General features: G+C 37.6%; 1 protein-coding gene across 3 annotated transcripts in view; it reads right to left on the bottom strand.

Annotated features, from left to right (window-relative positions):
- Positions 1-417: 417 nt before the first annotated feature.
- Positions 418-26,433, bottom strand: part of cdc14ab (cell division cycle 14Ab) — a 49,038-nt gene continuing 23,022 nt past the window's right edge. For 2 of the 3 annotated variants that reach the window (XM_026930428.3, XM_053237960.1), the window contains 9 exons: positions 24,276-24,338; positions 23,986-24,073; positions 22,635-22,865; positions 20,297-20,435; positions 16,774-16,927; positions 15,730-15,833; positions 10,911-11,051; positions 9,737-10,112; positions 418-3,358 (listed from right to left, as the gene is read on the bottom strand). In XM_026930428.3, the coding sequence (XP_026786229.1) occupies positions 3,329-3,358; positions 9,737-10,112; positions 10,911-11,051; positions 15,730-15,833; positions 16,774-16,927; positions 20,297-20,435; positions 22,635-22,865; positions 23,986-24,073; positions 24,276-24,338 (1,326 nt within the window). In that variant the 3' untranslated portion in view covers positions 418-3,328. The remainder of the gene's footprint in view (positions 3,359-9,736; positions 10,113-10,910; positions 11,052-15,729; positions 15,834-16,773; positions 16,928-20,296; positions 20,436-22,634; positions 22,866-23,985; positions 24,074-24,275; positions 24,339-26,433) is intronic. The other variant, XM_053237961.1, reaches the window with a different exon arrangement.

The following is a 26,433-nucleotide window of genomic DNA, read 5'->3' as shown; positions in this document are numbered from 1 at the left end:
CTTTAAGTTGGCACTTCTAGAGAGCAAGTACATCATTAAATCCCACATTTTGTGTGCAAATGTTCGTAGACACCATTTACTCAAGTATCTATGTGTACACATTGCTGATCAATAAGGGCTCAGCATCACCTTCGGTTTAAATTCATAGTTCACTTCCCGTGGAAAGGAAATTAAGGAATGTGAGGGATCAATGATCCAATGAAAACTACAACAAAGTACAGCCTGTAACCCGTTCAATTACGCGCGAACACAATTAACGCCTCTGCTACGTGTCCAAGAGTTATTTTATTTTTTTTAACAATCCTGTGCCTGTGCAAATAGATGGAAACTATGGTATGGAATTAATACCATACCACTATTTTCTTTGTGGAGTGTACTGGAGTGTGAATGTCTACACACAGAGAAAACAAAACACTATTTTTGCATCAAACTTCCAAAACAAGTAGTTTTATTTTTTTCCCCACTTTTTTAAAAGCGATACAGTGTTTTGCATTTCATTTTGTCCATTCACTACTCATGAAAAGCAAAATACTGACCTAAACTAACATCATTATGATTCTTTATATACTGCTGAAAAAAATTATACATATCCTGTATATGCAGGAGAATATTGTACAGCCATAATCTGTATATTTGTAATCTGTATATAAGAGGTAGAATACTTAAATTGACAAAAAAAAATTGTATAAACATAGAAAAGCACTACATCATCTGGAATGTAGAGAGTGCTGCTACAGGGCCAAAGAGGTGACACAGTAATCAGGCTAATACACACAGCAACAAACAAAAGATAAAACTTCTACCTACTTTACATTAAATCAGTGGGAACACAAAAGCAGTTTTAAACCCCATCTGGGTTTAATCGTCAGTAGATAAGCTACACTTGTCAGCAACACTCGTCTTAAGATCATTAATATCGTAATTAAAATAAGTTGTTTTTGTGTCAAACACACAAAAACATCAGATCATCTCATTTTCCTACAAATTCATATATAAAACCTAATTTACCATCAGCATCAACATGTCAAACGTACCATATATCACGTGTAATATGGTATATTAACAGTCCCTGTCACCACAGTGCTGTGCATAAGTACTTACCCTCCTTGAACTTTTGTACCACATTTTTGTAATGTTACAACCTGGAACTGAAATGGACTTAATTGGAATTAAATGTCATAAGTCTACACAAAATATCATATAATATCGAAAAAAGGTGGGGAAAACAGATATACTCCATTACAAAATGATTTACAAATAAAAAAGTGCGAAAGTTGTGATTGTATATAACTATTCACACTTCCTTGCTCTTAAACCCCTAAATTAATCATCAGTTATTAAAAAAAAAAAAAAAAAAGCCAAACTTATCCCGCAGAGCGACATTAAATACATTATTAAAGAAAACGGAAAGAATATGATACAACCACAACTAAAGAGGGGAATAGTCAGAGAACTAATTTAGGTGTTTCACAGCAATGAGGGTCATTTTTTTTTTTATTTAAAAGTTCATGACATAAAATCTCAGTTAAGTCCATTTCAGTTCAAGGCTGTAACACTACAAAATGTAGAAAAGTTCAAGAGGGTGAATACTTACAGAAAGCAGCATATATTTTCTGTGTGCATTAAAAACAGTATTAAGATTGCTTGTGCTCATCTGCATCATAATGAGATCTGTGTAGGAGTTAGAATAAAGTCCCTGAAGTGTCCCAGCTCCAGTTTGGAGCTGTTACAAAATGACACAATCATGTTGTAGAGCTGCAGAGCGTGTCGGGACCAGTACTGACTCACAGCACCACGCTCACACAATCCAAGGTGACGCTTTTTTCCCCCCAAAGATGATGAGGAGACGTGCAACATGACCAAACTAAATTATTCTGATAATCACAGACATTGCTAAAGCTGCTGCTAAAGAAAATAAGGCCTTTGATTATTTCATAGAAATAGATTTTCATACAGAGCAAACGGTCATGCTGCAGACTTACACTAAAGAGCAATGAAGCGATATCGATATTGCAATTACATTATGATCCTGTAGGAATCTTTAGTACATCTGTAACACTGATATGGTTCATAAATGATATGACCAATCAGAGAGCGATGTAGTAGGCACTAAAACTAAATTGTGAACTCGGTTGTTTTGTCCATGTAATGTCTTTTACTTCTCAAGAAATATCAGGACATCCATGCTTTACAGTACAACCTTAAAAGAAATCAGGATCTGACATCTGACAGAGCATTCTCACCTAATTTTGTGGAGCCGGAATTGATCCGCTTGGTTAATTTGTGTTTAATTATTTTTTTTAATTAAACAAACCTAAAAAAGGTATGTAGGACTGAAAATGTGCTTGTAAAACTCTTTCATTCACTGGTCAGAAATGCAGCGACAGAAAATGGTGAAGGAACATTCACCGAGTGCAGCTAGAAATCACCAAAAAAAAAAAAAATAAAAAATCGCCCTAGCACGGAGAACTTGGATTATTTATTATATAAATAACTAGTTTGTACACTGCTTATATTTTCTTTATGAAGCTTTATGTCCACTTGACTATCCAAAATAAATCTGTCTACTTGACTGTTTTTAAATAAAAACAGTGGCAGACAGCACGTACCAAAACATGTCAATGTGTAAAATTTACGCTGATGTCTGGTTACATTTTTTAGAAAATAAAATTAAATTAAATGAAGTAACTTCTGACAAATGTCCATGTGAACTTGGCCCCAAATTTGTGCCAGTATTTCTTTCCCTGATCACTATACTGCATACATGAATCTGTTAAAGGTTTGCTTGATTAATACATTTAATACATTTGCATCCCTCAGTTTAGCCCTCATACTGTAAGTTTGATATGTCATTATAAATTTATACTTTGAAGATCATAACAAAATAGTTACCTTTAAACAAATTTCCTTAAACCAGAAATACAACCTGTACACTTTACATTGACATGCTTAAGATATGGATCATAGATCAAAAAGTACAGACAAATCGTTATAAAAAAAAAATTCTTGTCTAAAAATAATCTCTTTCCTTAGTACATCTGTGTATATTTTATATTTATATCTATCTATCTTTCTAATTTATATATATATATATATATACCCACATACATATCTTAGAGAGAGAGAGAGAGAGAGCGCACGTGTATTTCAAAACAGATAATTCTGAGTTTCCTTCAGAGCATTTTAACACTGGACATACAGACCGAGTTCCAGCACCTCTGGCTTTATTCAGGTCCTTTTGTGCTCACATAGCAAGCTGGATGTCAGCAAGTGGACAAAGAACGACGGGCCAGGAGGACAGGTTCAGGATCAGTGCAGAGTTGCCGCTTTAATACCGAACACACTCCGACTGAAGGGACTGGGAGAGAGAGGGGGAGAATAATAAGAGACAAAGCCATTACCACGCTGAACATAACAACATAAAATGACACATCACAGCACGGATAAATGTTAGAATAAACAGCTGAGCTTTGAGGCTTATTATTATGGAACAGACAGATGAGGGGGGGGGGGGGGGGGGGAGTCATCTCAATGTGGACAGGGAAATTAAATTTGCATTAAATATGTGAAAATAACACTCACTCTCCTCTCTAATAGACAGGAAACAACATTTGGGCTAAGTAATAGAAAAAGTTGCTGAATATAGATGTACCACATGCATAATCGAGTGCCAATTTGTGCATATTGGTCAAAAGAAAAGCAGCACACGTACAACAGGAATAATAAAAAAAGATGTTAATACATTAGTGGAGATAATGTTTTTTGAGGTTTCAGAGATGGACACCAGCAAATGGAGATTCAGGGAAAAAAAAAACAAAAAAGGGAATTTAAAAAGAAAGCAGTTGAAAACAAGAGTTAAAACAAATTTGGGTTCTATTTTTAGTTCATTTTCTGTAAAAACTGGACACTGGGGTTAAGTTTAACCACCATGGAAGAAGAGGTTGAAATAGCAGTGACGGCTTAGATGTGAGGCTGAAACCTCTATCAATAGCTTGATAATGAAACTATTAGTGTTGAGCAATGCACTGTATCCTGCAGTTTTATCACAGCAGAATAAGAATGATGTGGAACAAACTATCACACTTAGTCTATCTATTTCTAATTTCTCCTCCAAAGGCATTTTGTAGAAAAAAATGATGCTTGAGTAAATCATCCACCTTGTTCACGTTCATATACCCGGGACTATATATATATTTACATGCACCTTCCGAATCACTGCTGATGATGTGTTACCAATGTGTTAGATAAGCAACTAGAGATCAAGGGGGTGTGCCACTCTGTGTAATCTCCTGGCACAACTGTCACTGATGCATGAGCAGACAGTCTGGGCTAAAAAGAAATCAACCCCAGCCTCACTTCTTACTTCTTTATAACATTCTGTGTGTTTTTTCTTACAAGCATTGGTGGTGCTGTTGCACTCAGTTCCAAAAAAAATCCAAAATAATTTGTCATTAGACATTTAACAGCAAATAATCTGACCTGGATGCGAAAAATTATATTTTATATTCAAAGACTTAGCACCCGTATGATCAGAAGCTAGGTTTTGCATCATAAAATTCAGAGGCTAGGTTTTGCATCATAAAATTCAGAATGTCATAGAAAATTAAACCTTTGTCCAGAATAAGAAATAAATCAACGTCTGTGTGCTTTCTATCCTGATGATCAGGAGTGAGCAGTGCTGCCAGACCACCTCCATGTATCATTAATTCCAAATTGGTCCTGATCTTGGTGCCAAAAATCACTCATATTTAGTACCAAAACTGTGACCAATGGAAAACCTTTCGAATTGTAGTGTTGGGCAATATGACCAAAATATCATATCATGATACTAAAAGACATTTCTATGATATACAATATGTACCACGATATATAGGTTTGCTAACAAAATTAGTGCTGGATCTTTAAAAAAAAAAAAAAAAAAATTTTTTTTTTTTTTTTTTTTAAATCAATAAACTCTTTAAAAAAAAAAAAAAAAAAAAAAAAAGAGTTTAATGATGCATCAATATCTACAGAAATAAATCAGAACTGAAAGTGAAAAATAAGAAAAAATTTGTAAGAATGTTAACATTTTGCAATTTTGAAGATTAAAAAAATCAAATCAGTTGCTTCCAATCAGAGGATGTAATTGTTAGTTAATAAATATAAAAATGGTAGAAAAAGATATCACAATGCACACAATATCTCAGAAAGATAAGACATAATTCATCACAATATCGACATTGTATCTTCATACTGCCCAGCCCTATTCCACTGCTTTCCAAAGTTTTTCGAGTGCAAAAAAGTTTCAGTGAGAAGAAAGAGAAGAAAAAAATCTCCTGAATTAGGCATGTCTGTCTCTATTAAATGAAGATGAAGGATGCTGACTGAATGGATGAAAAAGCAACAGAACACAGACAAGCTAAACAAGATGCTCTGTGATTTGTTTTTTTTCCCTTTCCAGCCTTCAAGCATGTGGGTGTTTTGATCTCACTTGCACAGCAACACTGCTCGCAAACAACTCACACTCCCCACAGCCATTTGATGTCTTGTAATCCATGATGTTTACCCATGGGAATGTTTCCATAATAGCAAACCAAGATTGCATTAGCTATGCACCTGTACTTCAGGATGGAGGTTTACTTCGTACAGGCATGCGTGGGTGAGAACTGGCTCTAAATCAATCAGGAGGAAGAGAGCTGTCAGTGAAAGTTAGGGGAATAACCCAGCTACTTCCTGCTGCTCCTCTCATGACTCAAATCCCCTGGTCTAAGTCATTATGTGTAGCTGACGGCAAGGGACAAAAAACTAGATTTGTGACGAAAGAATTTTCCCAAGTGGCACCTACACCCCTTGCTGTGAGAATACTTCTATAAACCCAAATCAAAGCTTTCAGGAATTCTGTATTGTACCTCAGGATGCATGTTCAAGCTTTGAGCATGTAGGCGTGAATTGGCTCTAAATCCATCCATTCAAAAGCAGAAGTTATCCTACATCCTGCTGCTCCTGTCACGAAAGGCCATTTAATTGAGGTGAGGGGTTACGACAAGGACAACAATCATGGGGAACACAAGCACACCAATATGAGGAAATTCACTTCTGACCTTTCCATCGAACCGCCTGAACTGTTTGTTCGAGTGTACAGCAGGTTGTTGTTCATTTTCCACAGCTGAATGACTCAGCAGTGTGGTCGCTCTTAATGACTTCAAATATCTCTCAACATATACCCAGCGCTGTTGAATTCTCAAATCTGACTGGTCAAAGGTGTTGCTTAATTTTATTTATAACAGTTGAATGCTTGAATCGGATTGGTCAGAAGTCATGCATTATTTTCATGTAACAGCAAATGCAGGTCCAACTGTCACATGAACGTTAATATTAATGTGCTCCACATGTGCTATGCGCTACGGCAGACGCTCCACATAATCTAAAACTAATAATAAATGGATTTAAAAACAGGGTGTTGTTTAACAAGTAATTCTTATAATCGTTGTGTTAATGTTTTAATTAACATTTACAGAAGGAGTCTCAGTTGTAAGAGCTCTGTCTCGGTTATGCTATCTTTTTTTTCTTAGTTTTCTTGGTAAAATGAGAGGCTGTGTGTGTGTGTGTGTGAGTGAGAGAGAGAGAGAGAGAGAGAGAAATTTAAATCTAACTATAAACCATTTAAATGCATGATGTGTCATTAATAAATTAAACATTGTAATCATTGGCAAATTGCTGTGGTATTAGCGGCACAACACAACGTGCCGTTATACCAAAATAACGCAAAATAAGGCTTGCACCTTATGCCATATCACACATTGTACATTTTATAGTTACTTTTAATGTGGTGCAACATCTGCAAGTTCTATTCTCATTTACATTATAGCAGCTATAAACAGTCATTTCCTCACCAGCCTCTCTTTTCTCTCATGTTATCAAGAAAGCACAAAACATAAACTTCTCTGTCCTGAATATGTTGGAAAACTTACAGTTACAGCTTTAACTCTGACTGTTACAAAGCACTGACACTGGAGACTCCTTCCATAAAAGTTAAATCAACATCTCCTTCCAGAAAACTTCACAATATCAAGATTAGAAGTATTTTTTTATTAAATAACATTTTAAATCTGTTTATTATTAGTATTAGATTATGTGGAGCTTCTGCCATACAAGCCTCTGTGAATGCGCAGTTACTATAGAAACAATAACGCATTGGAATGAGAGGATTAATATTAAACCTGTATTTTGCAGCTGGAACTATGGTTGATGACTTTGTAACTAGAGGTTTGCCTTCCAGCATAACAGCTGTTTTTTGGAGAAGTATAGTCACTAAGTATTATATGCAAAGACATAGACAGAATTTTTTGATTTCCTGGAATTAAAAATGTGATGTAAACAAGTGGACGGCGTAAAGGACAGGTTTCATGGCTGCCCAGGGACTGTGTATTGGGAAACATGGAACAGGGAAGGATTGCTGTCACGGTGCCTTAATAAGCACTTTGTGCAGTCTATAACAATCCCAGTGCATCGAACAGCAGCATGGAATGAGCTATAAGTTGTTGTGTTAGTGCTGGACACAGTATTAGAGCCAAACAAGTGTACAACGCAGCCAGAACCATTGTGACAGATAGATAGACATGTTAGCTGTAATTGTGAGTTTGTTTTTTTTTTTTTTAATGGTTTAATAAGTAAGCGTGGGATACACTCGAAATGAAGCAGAGGAGTTAAAAGGTAGTCTGTATTTGAGTGCTGCTGGAAAATTAGTTTCCGCACCACAAACAATTAAAGCCCACTAGACAAGGGCAATCGGGGTATATTTAAAGGCCTTAATAAGAGCTTCATTAGAGGATGTAGAAGACAAACACACTGAGTAAAACACCCTGGAGATAATTAGACAGAAGCATTTGTAAAGAGCTTAGATTAGATATCTTGTGTGTTAAAAGTAATATGCAAGTACATGGTTCTCTCTCTCTCTCTCTCTCTCTCTCTCTCACACACACACACACACACACACACACACACACACACACACACACACACTAAAGAGACAAAAGTATTCAGATAATATAAAACAATGGGGTTAAAGGTGTGATCTAATTCTTTTATTAAAATTCCTTTATTAATAAAGTCATTGCTATAAGTTGTACACTAGACTGAAAGGAATGGTTCAGAGAAAATTATAATTTGCACAGCTGCTAAATATAGTTTCTCAGCCAAGACATATTAGTCGTATACGACAATATATTTGCATTAAATGGAAGTCTATGTCACCCAAGCTCTTTATTGTACATAAACCAAACTTCACTGCAACTGACTTGAAGGGAGCCATTTTGAACAATCAGAATAATTTGTTTTCCACTGAAGCACAATCTGGTATCCAGTGGTCCACCCCCGAAGCCCCACCACTCCAAAGATTTGAACGAAGGTAAATTTGTAGCCAAAAGCTACAAGCGATGAGAATAATAATAATAATAATCATCATCATAATAAAGTTTATATTTTAGTTCATGTAGTATATTTTATTTTAAAATAACAAAGATGTTATTTGAAGCAAGTATATGAATCAGAATAATTTATTTGCTAAGGATTTTTTTATGTTAAGCTCACAAGACAAAAATTCCAATCAATATACAAACTTTAACAAAATACAAATACAAAAGAGCATAATGTTCACAGGCATGTATTTATGGGAAAGTTTTTCTGTCACATAGACTACCATTGCTTGCAAGCCAAAGGAGCAAACATCAGAGGTATGTATTTATGAGAGAGGTTCTGGTTAACAGACGTCCATTACTCATAAAGCTACACTGTATGGCCAAAAGTATGTGGACACCTGACCATGACACCCGTATGTGCTTGCTGAACAATCCTATTCCAAAAGCATGGCGTTAATATGAAGTTGTCCCCCTCCCCTTTTGCTGTTATACCAGTCTCCACTCTTCTAGGAAGGTTTTCCACTAGATTTTAGAGCATGGATGTGGGGATTCATATATTCAGCCACAGGAGCATTAGTGAGGTCAGGCACTGACGTTGGACAAGTAGGCCTAGAGTGCAGTCTGTGTTCCAGTTCATCCCAAAGATGTTCAGTGGGGTTGTGGTCAGGGCTCTGTGCAGGACACGTGAGTACTTCCAAACCAACCTTGACAAACCAAACTAAATCTCGCTTTATGCAAAGCGACACTGTCATGTTGGAACATTTTTGGGGCATCTTAGTTCCAGTAAGGGGAAACTGTAATGCTACAGCATACAAAAACATTCTAGACAATCATTTGCCTCCAACTTTGTGGCAAAAGTTTGTAGAATACCCATTATGGGGTCATGGTCAGGCATCCACATACTTTCCACATATTTTGGCCATATAGTATACATTAGTTTCATAGCCACAGTATAAGTCTAAAGTAGCAAACATAAGGGACATGCACTTTTGACAATAATTTTGGGTGACATAGACTGCCATTACTTGCAAGCTACATTATTCTGGCATCTCCATTGCAAAACTAAAGAAGCAAGCTTCATAGCCATGGATTTATGGGAAAGATTTTGGGTGACATAGACTTCCATTACTCATAAGCTACATTAGTTTCAAAAGGGGAAACTTTTTCTCCAAACCATCCCTTTCATCCTGGCAGAAATAAAGGCATGAGTAGGATTAGAATGATTACACCTGAACAAAAAGAATGACAAGAGAATGAGGGAATGTGAGAAAGGAGTTGTGAGAAGAAATGCTGCTGTTGCATGTGCAGGGATGTACAAGGAGGAGGACGAGCTCACTTACGGGAATGGAGCGGCTGAGGTAGCGGGCCGAGGGCTGACTCAGACTTGCGGTGGCCGGATTCTGACCTGGCTCCTCAAAGCCAAACCTCCCAGTGGTGGAAGATCCACCTAGGCTGCTGTGGTTGTGGTTGCTGAATGCCGAGATCTTGGAATTGGCATTGGAGGCGCTATACTGATCACTGTTGTTGTTGACTTCGTAAGGAAAACTATGTGCAGCTAGAGCCGAGATGCTGGCAAACGTGGCACGGGGGACAGGGAAGGATGGAGACGAGGACGGAGACGAGGATGCAAACAAGGGTTGAGGGTGATTCCCAGAGTCTCTGGTGATGACATACAGGTTGCCCAATGAGGTGGCTAATCTGGAGTTTAGACAGGAGCTGGAAGGTGGACAGAGGGGGTAAGGGAAGGAACATGGACACAGATTGGGCTGGGATGGTGGACTCATCACCGCAACACATTCAACACACACTGCACGTCCTACACAATATCACGACAGGCAGATAGAGAATGTGCAGAAGTGGCTCGTTCTTTCTGTTTTTGTGGGGGGGGTTTTTAGCACAAAAAAGCAGTTTAGTGGCTGCTGACCTATTAAAAATATCCAAAATAATGTGCCAAGCTGTCATTTAGGTCTGTCAATACTCTGTATAAAAACAAGAAAGAAAACAATAGAATGCCCTACTTCCCTAGTATGAGTTTGTGGAGAGAGAGTGATCGGAGGAAAGAGATAGAAAGAGTGTAAGAGTGAGTAAGCATGAATAAGAGTGAAAGTTACTTTAGACTGTATCATGGGCTAATATCAGCATTGCAGAGGTGAGTCACCCGCTCCATTAAGTGACCCGTATCTACTGGCTGTTTCGCCACATGAGCGTATAGAGTAGTCACAGAGAGGGAAAAACACCACCAGGGGGCTGAGGGGGGTAATGCAAGACAAGGAGAAAAAAGAGAAAGAGAAAGAAATGTAATAAAAAGGGGGTTTTTATATATCAGACAAGCACAGAGGAAAGGAAGGAAAGCATTAACATAGTTAACTAACTGATGTAGCCAAGATGATATCAGGGATATCAGGGAAGTTAGGGAAGGTGAAAGCAAAATCGTCTGTAAAGCCTAAACAATGTGAGAATGGAGGACAGAGCAGGAATGGAGGGAGATAAAGAACTATGCAAAGGAACACTCACCTCTTGAGGTTGGTTGAGGAAGAAGAGATTCGACTGATTCTCTTGGACGATGCAGAGGCAGCGGAGGAAGTGGAGGAAGAGGACGGCAATTTGGAGGGTTTGAGAGGTGAACCTTGGCCGTGAGTACTGGAGCCAGTCAGTCTAACACATGAAACATGCACACATGTTGAGAAAGGCTAAAACTATGGTCAAGCACAAATCATATTCTGGTATTGTAAGACCAAAATAAAGCTGTTTTTTATTGATTTATTAAATGGAGTATAGTCATTAACACCTGAAGACAGTATTAACTGAGTCAATTTCATCGAAATAGTTGTTTAATGAACGATGTATCTAATGTTTCTAGGGGAGAGGGAGTTTTACTAATTACACATACTAAAAATAGCATTAATCACAGCAGCCATCTGTGTAATATACTTTATAATAAATCACCATACATGTTTATAGTCTTCCTATAGGCATCCTGACTATCCTCATATAGTCTGTGGGTATTTTGATGAATCAAAGCACTAATGTATAAATAATTTTGGTTAAAATAATCATAAGACAGATTGCAATATACTGATAAATGATACAAATGTTGTTGCACAATATAACACATCAGAATCAATATAAAATGTAATATTCTGTCCACATTGTGCATCCCTAATGTAAACACACTGTCCACCATGTAGAAGCAGTTAGTCGTTTCATAGTCAGCAAAATAATCAGTGACCCAAGTGAAGTTCTTTCTGGAATTTTCCACTGACACGAAGCATAATTTCCAAATATCAATTGGGGGAAATTCCAATCTTTCCGTTCCAAATTTCCTTTTACATAACTGAATATAACTAATGATACACAAACATAAAAATGGTGCATATTTCTTTTTAACAGCTACACAAAGCAAACTCTCAAACAATTAGAGTGAATTTGACATTGCACTTTTTTATTTATTTTTTTTTATATGAATTGCTTATGGGTTAAAATGATTACAAAATTGATTCCTCAAGGTCCTACTTTGGCTCAGAAAGGGGTTATGAAAGAGCCAGAAATAGCCTGGGAGGAACAATAAGGAGGTGCTGGTAATAAGCACAGGGTCAAGGTGCAGGAAAGAGAGAGAGAGCACTGTGTTCTGCTACTACTCTTTGTTCAGCAGCTCTTCATCATGAAGAGTTCCCTCTCTCTCTCAGAAGAAAAAAAAAACAGATGAATGGGGTTTAAAAAAGGCAGCTGCAGTGTGCTCTTATTCCATCTTCATCCATTTCTTTCATTCAAACTTGGTCATTTTGTGCTTTTTGTGTCTTTTTGAGCAAGGAGGCCATCTGTGTAGCTGTCTTTCATTAATCCATCTCTCTTTTTCTGCGTAACTTTGTCTCTCTTGCTCAGCGCAGTAAAATGAGTAGGAGGACCATTCTGGTGTGAGAGGCCTCTTCTCTCACCACTCTTGAGGCTCTGATGTAAATTCAACAATCTCCTTTTGTACGAGTGTTCGGCCTTTAATTAATTTCACACAAAGTGCTAAAAAGCGGGCCATGCGCATCATCACGAGCATCATCAATATCTGCATGTGATTGTTCTGCTCTTCTGGCAGCCGCTTTGTGGGTTTTGTGAGCCATGGGTCTTGAGAAGGGCGATAAGTGCCCTGTGCTGCATAATGTGTGCTTGAAGGTGGGGGAGAAATGACACTCATAAGTATTGTTTGTAGTTGTGTGGTAAATATTGGTCATGGAAATTTTGCTGTGGCAAATAAAGGAAAACAAGACAGCAGCTAGTTTTCATGCAACAAATTTAGTTCAAAACAAGGATGCTTTAATTTAGTGTGCCCTTTTTAGCTTTCAAAAGGTCTGTCATGGGAATCTGGTGTGGACTTCAATGTTTTTGAGTAGAAGAGGAATGGGGAAAAAAATTAGATGAAACAAAAGCAAAGTGTTCCCACTCTCAAAAGTGAAATGAATTATGCATTCAGCAGCTGTGTGCTTGCTTCTGAGCTTTAAAAACAAACCAGCATGACCTGAGCCACACTGCTCACCACTAACAGTTACAAAGGAGTTTAATAGGAGAAAAAATTAAACGATCTCAAATGTAAGGGTTAAAAACAATAGAGCATGAGCTTGTTTAATCTCTCACCATTTTCAAGCTATCTTAAAGAAGTAGCAGAGATGTTGGCGCAAATGCTGTATTCAAAGTCCCAGAATGCAATGCAGCTATACCACGCTGAGTTATATTACAGCAGAGACCAGGCTTAGCTAGACAGTTATCTACAAGATGAGTGTAATGGCTTTGACAGCTGTATATTTGACGGCGTGAAAGCTTTGGAAGCTGGTCTGTTTGAATGTACAGATGAGGAAGTGGGAGAGCTGGACAGACTAAAGGACTAAAGTACTGCTGCATCGCTCTCTTTATGTAGAGATGAAGTGGGGATAAATCCCGCTGCACCACTATCAGCAGGCAGTCGAACAGCATTGTGGGTAATTTAGGGAAGTGAAAACAGACCATAGACCATGTCAACGAAAATTAACTAAAAACTAAACTAAACTACAAAAAATTAACCTGAACTAAATAAACTAAAAAAATTCTATTCAGAATTTCATCATAAAGTAAATCTCGCATGTTACTGAAAATGACCTTAATTCTAAAGATATAAGATCATTTAGAGTAGACTATTTTTTGTTTTTAGCACCATTATCTTCATCTTAAGTTCATCATTAACTGAACAAGAGGCCCTCTCACATACCTTTTAAACAGCCTCTGCAATTATGGAACTGCAGCATTAAATCAGCAGAGTTCTCAGTATTCGATACAAAAAAAGAAAAAAGGGATCAGCGCTTCCTTAGTGCTTTTATCATACAGATAAAACACTAACAGCTCATAAAGACAGGACATCATTAAAGGGAATGATGTTTCAGGATCTACCTGTGTTAAGGAACAAAGACAACATCTACGAGAGACAAGTGACACTGCATGTTACCATGGCAACAGCACACTCGGCACCCGGCTCCTGTGTAATTACTTTAGCTCCACATCGTTTGTTTGAGAGTCACAGGAACACGTACCATTAGTCTAAAGCTGATTGAATTGTAAAAATGACTCAGATGGTCCCGGGGGATGCGATAATATAGGCTAATATTGATACTGTTTTAAATGACATTTTTTTGAGATCTCATGGATATTGTAATCTTTATTTTTTTCCTCACATTTAAAAAAAAAAATTATAAGCTGACTCGAAGCTGCTGATTTTATGTCAATATTTCGTAATTAATCTTTATAGATTTTTTTTTTTTTACATTTTTCCTCCTTTTCGGTGTTAATTTTTTTTTTTAATTAATTTTAAAAAGATAAAAATGTGTTTTTAAAATATAAAAATACATTAGATAAGGTAGACATTATATAAAGTATCATCAAACATGTTTTTAAATCTTTTTTATACCGTTTTCTTGGTGATACATATCGTGCATCGGAGAAATGTCTTTGAGAATCATAGGATATTTTTGTCATCACCTCTACTAAAAAGAAAACCTGATTACACCCCATAAGAGCATTAGCCCTCAAAGGACAAGCCTAGATATAATGTGTTTTCTTTTTCAGGACATCTTAAGCCTGAATAGATATTCTAATTTTTTTGAATAATTGTTAAAAGTCAAATTATTAAAAATGTTTGCCTATTTATTAGAATGTTATGATTTCATTAACCATTTGAATGCAAACCAACTGCAGACATTATTTAAACTGACTCATTATTGATTTTAAACTGACTTATTACTAATTTTATCATCCATCATCTTTCATGTTTACTCTGGTGCATTGTCCTGCTAATCTATTTCCAAAGAATGCATGTGACCAGAAGGTAGTGAGTTCAAATCCCAGGGCTGCCAAAGGGCCACTGTTAAGCTCTTAACCCTCAACTGCTCATCTCAGTGCAAGGATTGGATTTTACTAACGGTGGTTTGACCAAATTATTTCGCTAAATATCTACTAACTGTCTAACTCTAGCTATTTGCTCTGTGTGCATATTAGCTAAGTGACAGAGTGCATATGTGTAGACTGATTTACAAAGAACAACTATAATATAGTCAACTATAATATACTCTATGCACATTCCTACTACCAGCTTTTCCCAAAGTAAGTATAGTATTGGTAAAGGTCTAGTTAGAAAAGTCCGGATACGCGACTAACATGAATGAATGGTTTATTTTTTAATGAGCATCAGTGATTAGTTTATGGCTATAAAGAACACAGTATGAAGTAGTTATGTTTTGCTTCACAGTGGCTACTTGCTGTCTTTGTTACCAGTTTTGACTAATGTGAAAAGTGTGAAAATGTCACAAGTGTGCTTCCCATCCTGTGGCACAGGGCAGTGTAACACACTCGGAGGAAGTCTATGCACCATTGAACGTATACATGAGCTTGCAGATGCCCCTGATTGGCTAGTGTCATTGTGATTGACAAGGGAGCAAGAATATGAGTACAAGGCCGATTTTTGTTCTCGGCCACAGACAGCAGTGTCGATCTTTGTGTCGATAGAGACAACATTTTCCCAGTGTGCCACTCAGGAGCCAGTTTATGACCCTGGTGTAAACTATGCATTTTCCTACTACCTAAATTTAATATAGCGTACAATTTGCACTTACATGCTAGTAGCTCTCTCAATAATGAGCACATTGCACACAAAATTTCCCTACTAACACTGATCTCTAGAGTCAATATAGTGCTTACTATGCACATACTACCAGTTCCCTGTTATTGAGTCCAGCTTACTTTCTTGCCATCATCTCTCAGTCATTGACCTGCAGACCTTAAAGGTGCCTCTGAATCTCTATGAATTATAGGCTGGTCTTACCTCAGAGTTGTGGAGGTGGATGACCTGGGCTGCCTCCGGCCCTTTAAGGCACGCAGTTTGTCTCCTTGAGTCATGCCGAGACTGTTTTCACTGTATTCACCGTTCTGTAAAATGAGTCAGACACACATTGTGTAATCACAGTCATGGGGAGCACCTTGACCTAAAATGCTGCTTTCACTCCAACAAGCTCTCAAATGACCCCAATTATTGGCTGAACATCAGGAGCTTGCAGGGATTGTGGACAAAATCCTGGTAGTGCGAAAGGTCTCTACTACCTTTACACATAACGCATAACTTTAACAGCATAACTGCACTCAATAACACACACACACACACACACACAAATTAATGACTTCCTCTTTTGCCTCTATTTGGAATATTACAGGACTTTTAATCTATTCTTTATCTGTAGTCTATGTGTAATTTCCACAGACAATAAGTGTCATGTTTCCCTATATTGACGAAAAACTGAAAAACTGTTTACTCCAAACTCACTTATACAAATCTATGGGCAGCTGTTAAACTCCAGTCAACAGTGCTTGTAAATGAAGCTTATGAAGGTTCCCTACCCTACATCACAGTTCTTCAGCTTCCTACTCACAACTTTAGTTCCTACTTTCAATTAGTTACTGTTTGATGCACACAAAAAAAAACAACAACTGTACAACCTGTCATCAAATGTGTACAAGACATTACAAAGAAAAATAAAGCTGGGAAGGAAGTAGCATAGATTGTCTGTGTTTCTGGTGAGTGTACATAGCTAGTACAGTTAACTAGCCTTGCTAATCTAGCAACAAAGTTTGTACAAAGCCAAGCATGTAACATGGAATTCAAAAAACCATCATCAATACCATATATAAGTGTGAATTCAGACCTGATTGTCATTATTTTCATATATTTAGATATACAGTATATGATGTGGTTTGGAGAGATCTGATCATCACATGTAATGAGAGCAAGGCAAAAGCGTCTAAGCAAAATCTGCTGCACTCTGATAAAGGAGTGCAGAGGAGTGATGGGAAAGTCTCTACCACTTCCTCTCACCTCTTCCATGCTGCCAGATCTGAGGAAGCTGCTGCTGATGGTCAGGTCATCCATGCTAGAGATGAGACGGTGAACGCTGCTTTCCTCATACACCCGCGATTTCTGCTGCTTAGAGCGAAGCACGTCTCCCTGAGCCCACAGATTCGCCTGCTTCCTACACAACAACAGAACAAAGACATGGATAGAACAAAAGAACACAAAGAAAGATGGAGGAAGAACAGAGAGAAGACAGAAAGGGAGAACGTCTTTCATTTTTCATAAGTGTGATAAGTAAGGAATAAAACACTCAGTGGTGTGCTGTTACAGAAAAATAATCAACACTGTAATTAGGAACAGTTACTGTTACCATCCTGAAGTATATTATTATTCTAAGAGCACATGTTTATTCCATTACACCACTGCAATGATTACAATTTTTTTATTACATTTTTATTACATTTATTAAAGATATGGCACATCGTAATTTTTATCCATTTATAGTTACATTTGACATTGTGGAACATCACTTGCATTTTGGGAGCTACAAACAATCGTTCCTTCAACCAGCTTCTCTTTTTTCTTGACGTATAACAGCTATAAAGGCTGTTACAAATCTCTGACCCTGGAGACCCCCTCCATAAATGTTAAACAAATGTCACCTTAAGAAAACTTCACCATATCAGTGATTACACATTTATGTGAAGCGCCCACTCTACAATTCCCTCTGAATGAGTTGTTACTATAGGAACAATAACTCTTATTAGAACGAGCACATTAAAATAAACCTGTGATTTGCAGCTGCACTACTGTCAGAGCTGCTGTTATAGAAAATTAATCAACACCTTGTGACCAATTTTGCATGCCACACAGTGGCCTCAGCAGGAAAGTATGTTAAGCAGATAACACTCACCTCTCCAGCACGATGGAATGCTCTACAATCTCCCTGCGTTGGTTCAAGCATCACTTCATTGAAGGGGTCTGCTTTAACTCAGACCCTGACTTGACCATGTGTATATGTGGCTGTGTGTGACAGTATGACTAAGACGCACACACAATCTTTTTTTTTTTGTCTGGATCCAGGCCCCAGCACGTACAGTAAAGTGCTGATTAAGCGCTCGTTCCCACTGAGATTTCACTTCATTCTCACCCACAGCATGCGTGCTATATCTGCATTGCTTCTTCCGCTCCTCCATAGAGGAGTTTATTTTCCTACACACTTGCTCAAGAGCGTTTCCTAGAAGCAGCAGAACCAAAGCCAAGGAGTAGACCTCTGTTCTTATAAGAAAGACCCAAGTTCCTGAGGACAGATGATGCAAAAAAAGGGAGTGCTGCTTTCGGGAAAAGATAAATGTTCTCCATGCTTCCGGAGAACACGTTGTGTGCATTCCACTTCTGCTTAGAGCTTTATGCACTCACTCACTTTTGGCTGCTGTGTTGGCCCTAAATTTTTCCCAAGAACAGTTTACATCCAAGTGTCAACCTTGCTTTAGTGGATAATCTGACCAGATACTGTAGATCTGGAATAATGTAAAGCTAATGTGTGATAAGCTTAATTTATTAATCTTGTAGTAAATTTGTGTGTAAATGTTTTTCTAGGCAAAAAATCCTTGCCAGGTTTACAAAATTTCATTCATACTCATGTGCATATCTAAAAGGTGAAAGATCACCTCCTAAACGTGTCATGCGCTTAATCTTCCAATACTGCAGCTCAGCTATTGTAGCGCATCAGCTACCATAGTCACACACTAACACCTCTGTTTGATAGAGTGCCATTAAGAGATTTAAACCTGACAGCATAATCCTAAAATCATAAACTCATTGACAGTTATATGATTTGAAGCCAAGGTTCACGTTAGTGAGTCTCCTTATATATAAGATACATACGATACAAAAGTTTTTCCCAACTGGATTTTATGAAAATACCATTTCTTGTGTAAATGGTCCTGCAAAATTATTTTCAAATAAATTATTTCGTATCCAGCTTGATAACTTTAGCCCAATATTTACTGTTAATTAAAACTTAATTGAACTGAAATCAATATAAAATAAAATAAAATAGAATAAAATATAACCTATGACTAAGAAACAGTCAGTGGAAGAAGCATTTAAAATGGAATTCTCAGTCCAGGAGGCAAACATAACGGATGAACACCAAGCATTTCTCCCTTGCATAAATTTTAACCACATTATTTGTTGTGACTATTCGGTAACTGCAGTTTACCAGGTTTTTTTTTGTTTCCATTTGTGCTGCATTTGATTAAAGGTTGTTATTCCCAACATCTGACTAGGAAAACCAAATAAAACACACCCTCAATTCAGAAATCCTATTCGGGACCATGGTACGGTCTCCGCAACCCCCAAGTTCAGCAAGTGATGTCAAAACAACATTGTACTCACAACATAAACAAGGTAGCACTTCTTACCTTTAAATGAGTTATGCTATATATACACAAGTATTTGCTTTAGATAGGCTTGTTAAATCTATAACATTGACTATACAGTTTGCTGTTTTGGGGTAAATATACATCACACATCCACCACAGTTATCTGGCTAGCTTGTTGCTAACACAAGACTGTATTTCCCCCCCTTTGTAGCTCGAACACACAGAGGTAGAAAATGAACTTACGCCGAAGAAGAATGCAGCAATAACTCTTATCAAGTCTATTATCAAAGCATCAAACTACATGCTGTCTCTCTCTAAAATTGGAAGAAAGGAAACTGGGCTGCATTATCAGCTGCTGAGATAAAGATAAAAGGTTTATGGGAAGTTAACATACAAGATAATACATGGGGGAAGCACTGGAAAAGCACTGAAATTAAGGCTGGGTTATACTTGTTGCCGCACGTAGCCTTCTGTCATTTTGGACCATTGCTTGTGCACATCCTCACAAATGACCAGTACGTGTCCTCATGGTGCAATACCAACATAAACAGTGGGGGCAGTATAGCACCATGACACTGTCTCCGCAACTGACTAAACAAACTAGCATCGTGCCTTATTTCACACACGTGTACACTATACTGGACAGTTATTGAGTGCTAGCACGAACTGGTTTTATACTACATTTAGTGATTGAATTTTTAAAACATCTCATGTCGCCTTCAAACCTACCAAAAGGTCTGGTTAAGTCTTTTGAATTTTCTAGTAAAATTAGGTTACAGCTTTCAATTTGAGATGCAGTTCATCACAACAATCATGATGACATGAGCTTGTCAGTGTTTAACATCACTAATCACTAATCGCATGGAATCACTAATCGTTTTACAGTTTCACTTGGAAACCAGACGAACACAAATGTTTTGGCTCTGATGTTTTATCTAGTGGATGCTGCTTTTAATCCTCCAGATGTGCATAAAGTATGCAGGCTAGTGCGTGAACAATGCCACTTATTTGACTGCTATTTATGCATGTGCATAGAAACTGGCCTTTAGACTGGAAATTCTAAGTACAAACTCAAGAATATCCTAATTCAAAAAATAATTCTCAGATTCTTGGGAGCTAACTCACACAAGATTCATGACTACTCCTTCTATCCTACTTACTCCTCTAGGAAGTGCTGCTGGGGTCCGATGATAGAGCCAGGTCTACAGATACGGATCCAGGCGATGGTTTCAGCTGCAGTGAATCGGTAGTGTTTCATCAGGTAGCAGCCAATCAGTGTGCCTGTCCTGCCCAAACCAGCTAGAAAACGAACAAAAAGTCAAAAGTTAAGCAATGTGATAACTGACTAAAGAGTAAAAGAATTCGAAACAAAGTTTCAGTCTGAATTTGAGAGTCATGCACAGGAGTCACATGGTGTTTCAGGAGGTTTGATATATTTCAGCAGAATTTAAAGTGTAGTAGGTTACACAGCATAAGCAGCCCACATGCAAACTCATATCACATACAGCGATGTGCCAGCTGCTTGTAGATACACACTAATGGTCAGATGTTCTCTACCTCATTTCGTCCGTGGAAGTGGACCACCAGATTTTAGAGAAGTTATCAACATTACTGGCAGTTGTAACGAAGGCTCCAGAGATTAAAAATATGTGTGTGAATGCTGTAACTGCTGAAAATTAAAGTCACTAAGCAAGAAAAATAGCTGTTCGATGTTAAATGCTGCATGTAAAAATGTAATTTAATAGACAAGATCTGCTTCATGCATAAAAAAATGGGTAAATAAAAACACCCCACAGTATACTACAATTATTTATAATCCCACTATCCGGTGTCGGTGCCTTTGAGTCTGGTTCCTCTCAGTGTTCCTTCCTCATGTCGTCTCAGGCCATTACTGTCGCCTCTGGCTTGTTCCTTATGAATACAAGTCTACGCCCAGAGACGACGTCTATTGTTAAAAATAAAATATACAAACAATATGAATTGAAGCAAAGCTATCAGTAATGAAATTAACCACTGCATTCAAAAATGTGCTCTAAATTAATTGGAAAGATAACATCTTTTTTTAAAAAAAAAAAAAAAAAAAACAGTCAAAAAGCATCTGCACAGAAAACCAGGTCTTGATCTAGATCCCTAATAAGCAACCCAGAGGCAATCTAAAATTTCTTGACAGTGAATAAAGGTTTAAAAAAAAAAAAAAAAAAAGCCTCTAGACGACCAGACTCAAACCTTTCAGGTAATGGGATTAAAGTATACAGGCACAGGAGAGTAAAGACAAACAAAATATGTTCAGTATGAACAGATTGTGAATAACAGTCCTGGGACTCTGTGAAATCTTCTCCTGACATTACTGATAATGTTGCAACAGTACAAATTCCACTTTTTTTTTTTTTTTAAAACAGTTTATACTCTAATGCATAAAGCAGATCCTCTCTATTAAATGACATAATAGAGAAGCAGCATTAATTATCAAACACTACGTACCGCTATTTTTGTTCCTGTTGCTTAGTGATTTTAATTTTCACCAGCTACAGAGTTCACACACTTGTTTTCAGTCTCCTTACAGCTGCCAGGGCTATTCTTAAATTTTCTAAAAATCTGCTGGTCTCCTTCCACTGAGGGACGAAGTAGAGAACATCTGACAATTAGTGCATTTAGCGTATATCTACAAGCAACCGGTATATCGGAGTACATCAAACACTTGTTTTGTGTATCTGAGTTTAGATGTGATCTGCTTATGCTGTTAGAACCTCCTACACCTTAAAAACTGCTGAAATATATTAAGGTACACATGTGCAAAATAACATTTTTTGCCCTATTGCTATAGCCAACATCTTAATGAGACATCATGCATAGCAGCAGATGCGCTACTGTACATCTACAGAGAGCAGCTGTATAATGTTTGCCTAATTAACTAATAAAATCATATATGTAAAGTATCGGAACTATTGACTATAGTTGACAAGAATTGCCACCTAATAATATTTTAACAGATTTAGGTTTTGTGGTTTGTTATATTCCAGAAAGATCAGGAAAGTTTGTTGGACACATTAACAGGATCCACTACAAAGCTGAGATGCCAAAAAAAAAAAAAAAAAAACGTCAAAATGGGGTCCTTTAAGTGGTGTTTCATTATAATTGATTTTCTGGAAGGATTTTCATTTAATAACGATGAGAAACATGTGCACTTAATGAATGTACAGCTCTTCAAATAAAAATATATTGTGCTCCCATATCTGTTCTGTTAAAAAAAAAACACCATTTGCTCATTCTGAATAATGTATTCATATTCGGGTACATCCCCAATGTAAAGGTATAACTGTCCACGACATGAATAATTTTCATTTCCATTCAGAACGCTGTCATTAAATCAGCATGGAGCGCCATCACCTGATCAGCTGCTCATGTGTCTGATCCAACAGTGCGACCATGTGGCCATGTCATGTCACTGAACGAAAACCAGGACAAACTAAAGTGTGGGGCCTTTAAAGATCCGCTCACCCTTGCAGTGGACAGCGATGGCACCATCCGTGCTCTCACAGATATGCAGGAAGCGGCGCAAGATGACGTCGCTGGGCGTGCTGCCGTCCACAAAGAACAGGTCATAGTGGTCGAAGCCGGCATCTGTGAAGCGCTTGGCGTCATAGATCTTCTTGTTCAGGCGGACAATGGTAGTGATGTTGTGCTTGCGGAAGTATGGGAAGTAAGCCTCGGGGGCATGGAGAGGATAGCCTGCATTAAACAAAAAGATTAAAAATACATATTTAAAAAAAGAAAAAGAACTTGAACTTGTTTTTTCTTGCATATTCTACTTTAAGTTTTATCTTTTTTTTCCAGTTATTCACCTTTAAAGCATATAATTTGTAACTAATTTGAATTTAGTAGGAAAGGTATGTAGTTATGAGAGTGAGGATTCAGACTCGGAACCCTCTGACAGAATCTGAGAGTATAAAAGGGGTTAAAATGGGTAATTAATTATTGCACCAAGAGCAACAGTCAGTCTTAGTAGCTTCTGACATGCAGCTCAAATTCAATTTATCGATAAATGTGATATGGGCAGGAAAATTTTTTAGACAATTCAAATATCATTAAATGACCTAAAAGCTAACCGCACGAAGGCAATTTTGCTTCATTTAAGCATTCTTGCACTTATTTCTTGAAAGAGGTAAAACTTGAAGTTAGAAGTATCTAGACATAATGCTAATAATATTATAATTGTTCTATTATAGTCTAACAAGAACAAAGATAATTTTGTCTATGTTTACAATGTTTTCACTTATTATGCTGTACCTTTTTGCATTGTTGTTCACAACACATTTGTTTCAAACCATAACTAGACAAAGCATTTATGTAAAATCAATCTATAACTAAGTAGCAAACTTTTGCTCTGCTACACTTAGCACTATACGCACTAGCGGTAAGAAAATAAATTGATTTGTCCTTAAATGATTCTGAATGGATTTTTTTAAAGAAATAAAAACAAATAAATAAATAAATAAAATTAATTGGCCAGGACAAGATTATAGACACATCAAGAATTGTTTTATAAATGTATTATGGCACTCTGAATCAATATCATTAAATCATAAAGAGTCATTACTATAACAAACTATGTGAATATGCAAGAAAGTGGCACTATAATCCCACAAAACAAACCAGATTTGAATAATTGCATTTGCCAACACAGAGTAATAAGGAAATAATTCAGATTTGCTTGGCTGCAAGTCCACTTGTGTGTTCACGTCACCAAAACAACACACAACATATGTCAGTAGTCCTGGATACCATTGTGCAGGCAACACAGAGGCAGGCAGAGCTGTGATTATGGAGCTGTGAAAAATCCGCAGCTCACCGTTTTCTACTTTACTCTTTGGGTGCGGCCCGCTGAAGGCCAGGAATTTGCCGGGGACGATCCAGTTGAAGTCTCCGTTCTCTACACGCTGGAAACAAAAGCAAGAGACAGAGAGAGAAATGCAGAGGGTTACGAAAGGGTTAATTCTGAACTAAGCATGTGGCACAAGCAGGATACAGTAGCACAGATCGGCTAAAAGGCCATAAGCGGCTTATAATTTAAGCTGGTACAAAGCACAAAATACAGGTATGGAACCCTGACACTGTAACTCCATTACACTTTCCAGTTACCTCATAGTGCTCATACTCAGTTACGTCAAACGTCTCAAAGTTCAAGAAGCCATGCTGCAGGGCCTTAAAAACACACACACATAGAAAAATTCATTTCATATTAAAAACAAAAAGAGATTTGGCAAATAAGTACAAGCTTGTAAAACAATTTGCACATCTGATCATGTGACCTTTCAGGGAGCAGACCAATATTCAGTAAATAAATAAAATATTTGAGGAAAAAAAAAACCACTCCAATTTTGTTTATAGGGAAATAATCAACGACAAGGTGGTGTGATTAAGCAGAGTTACTATTACCATTCCAGCCTCTCTTTTTTCTGTTGAAGTCAATAAAACAAATGTCATATTACAGAGAAACCCGCAAAGCGTGAATTCCTCTGTACTAATGACTTTCCCTTGTTGGAAAACTGCTGCAAATGTTAATTTGTGAAGAGACTTTTTTTTTTTTTTAAACAGTTATGTAGTTTTTAATCCGTTTGTGTGGAGCATCCGTCATACAAGTCCGTTTGAATAAGCTGTTACTATAGAAACAATAATGTAGTAGGACAAGCGCATTAACAGAAACCTGTGATTTGCAGCTGCACTACTGTCACAGCTGCTGTTATAAATATAACATATATAAATATATAAATATATTAAATCAACACCTTCTGACCAATCAGAATTGAGAATTCATTTAAATCTCCTGAGATACTAGTGATGGTCCTAAGCTGTGGAGCTACAGAAAATCCCTCTTTGCCCTGCTGGGGGGATGAGTGACAGGTTAAATAAGGCTCTTAAGCTAATGGCATTGATTAGTGTGTTCATGGCAGACAGAGATAAACACACACACACACAAACACAAACTGGATGAACTAATACTGATCAATACTAGTGTAGAATGATTGTAAGCTCGCTCAGCAAAACATGCTCACTTCATGACTTTTATCCAACATCTCTGTCCATCCGTCTATCCATCCATCTCTCTGTCCATGCATCTGTCCATTCATCCATTTATTCAACCACCTACCCATCCATCGATCAATCTGTCTATCTGTCCATTTATCCATCCATCTATGACTGAGAGGGGGCCTGGCTGTCAGCAGGTATTAAACATCTCTAAAAATGCTAGAAATGGAATATTTACCTATTCATAACTGTAAACTGAGAGCTACTAAGTCAGACTGAAATCAGAGTGTGCCATTATTCTTTCTCCTGTCAGTAGCGTGTAAGGAAACAGCAGAGACGCAGAGACTGAATTCCGGTGTGAAATCGGGATAAGTGTTGCTTCATGTAACACGGCTGAGAATTAGTGCCAGTGCTTAATCGTGTGAAAAATAGCAGGTAGCATTGGGAGCTTTAGATGATGCATTAACGTGCCATTACACATAGCTCGTTAAAAACAGCAGGCTGATTAACTGCCTGCTAATTAAAGCTCGACACAAACACATCTCTGTCACAATCATCCGAGCCACATTAGCAGCAAGCCCCTCATCAGGCACGTCCTCTGATTTTAATAAGTGTGGCATGTTTTAATAAAGCCAAGCTGGAGGAGGAGAATACTGGAGACAGGAGAACAGAAAAAGAACGAGGGGTTTGTTTGTCTTTTTTTCCCAGGGGGAGTGACGCTGTGCTGTGAGACTCTACGAGACAGAAAAATCTATGGAGGAATGTCTTGGAGTGTTTTTCTGCCAGACGCTGACCAAGTTCTTCCTGCACTGTGAAATGAGCTCACATGGAGCTTCATGCACTGAGCTCGGGCTGTGAGGGTAGAGCCATGTGGGTGGAGCCATGAACTCAACACAACCGCACAATTCATTCGTTTTTTAATCACGGTTACAATTTTTGGCATCTATAATTAATTAACAAAAACACTGAGATTAGAGAACTTAGAGAACTCTCCTTGTTTCTTTCTATCTTGCTCCATCTCAATAGCTCTTGCTCCAACTGCCTTTTTCTATTTCTCCAGCTTTCTCTCTCCTTCTCGCTCCATCTCACCTCTATAGTTCCCTCTTGCTCCATCTCTATCTTGCTCTATTGCTCCATCTCTATCTTGCTCTATTGCTCCATCTCGCTCACCCTTATCACTATAGACCTTGCGCCATATCTCTCCCATCACTCCATCTCTCTCTATTGTACCATCTCTGTAGGTCTCCACTTCCATCTCTCTTTCTGCTTT

Source organism: Pangasianodon hypophthalmus, chromosome 11 (assembly GCF_027358585.1).
Source record: "Pangasianodon hypophthalmus isolate fPanHyp1 chromosome 11, fPanHyp1.pri, whole genome shotgun sequence".
Classification (NCBI taxonomy): domain Eukaryota; kingdom Metazoa; phylum Chordata; class Actinopteri; order Siluriformes; family Pangasiidae; genus Pangasianodon; species Pangasianodon hypophthalmus.
The sequence above is the reverse complement of the archived record's forward strand: the minus strand, read 5'-3'. Positions and strand labels throughout refer to the sequence as shown.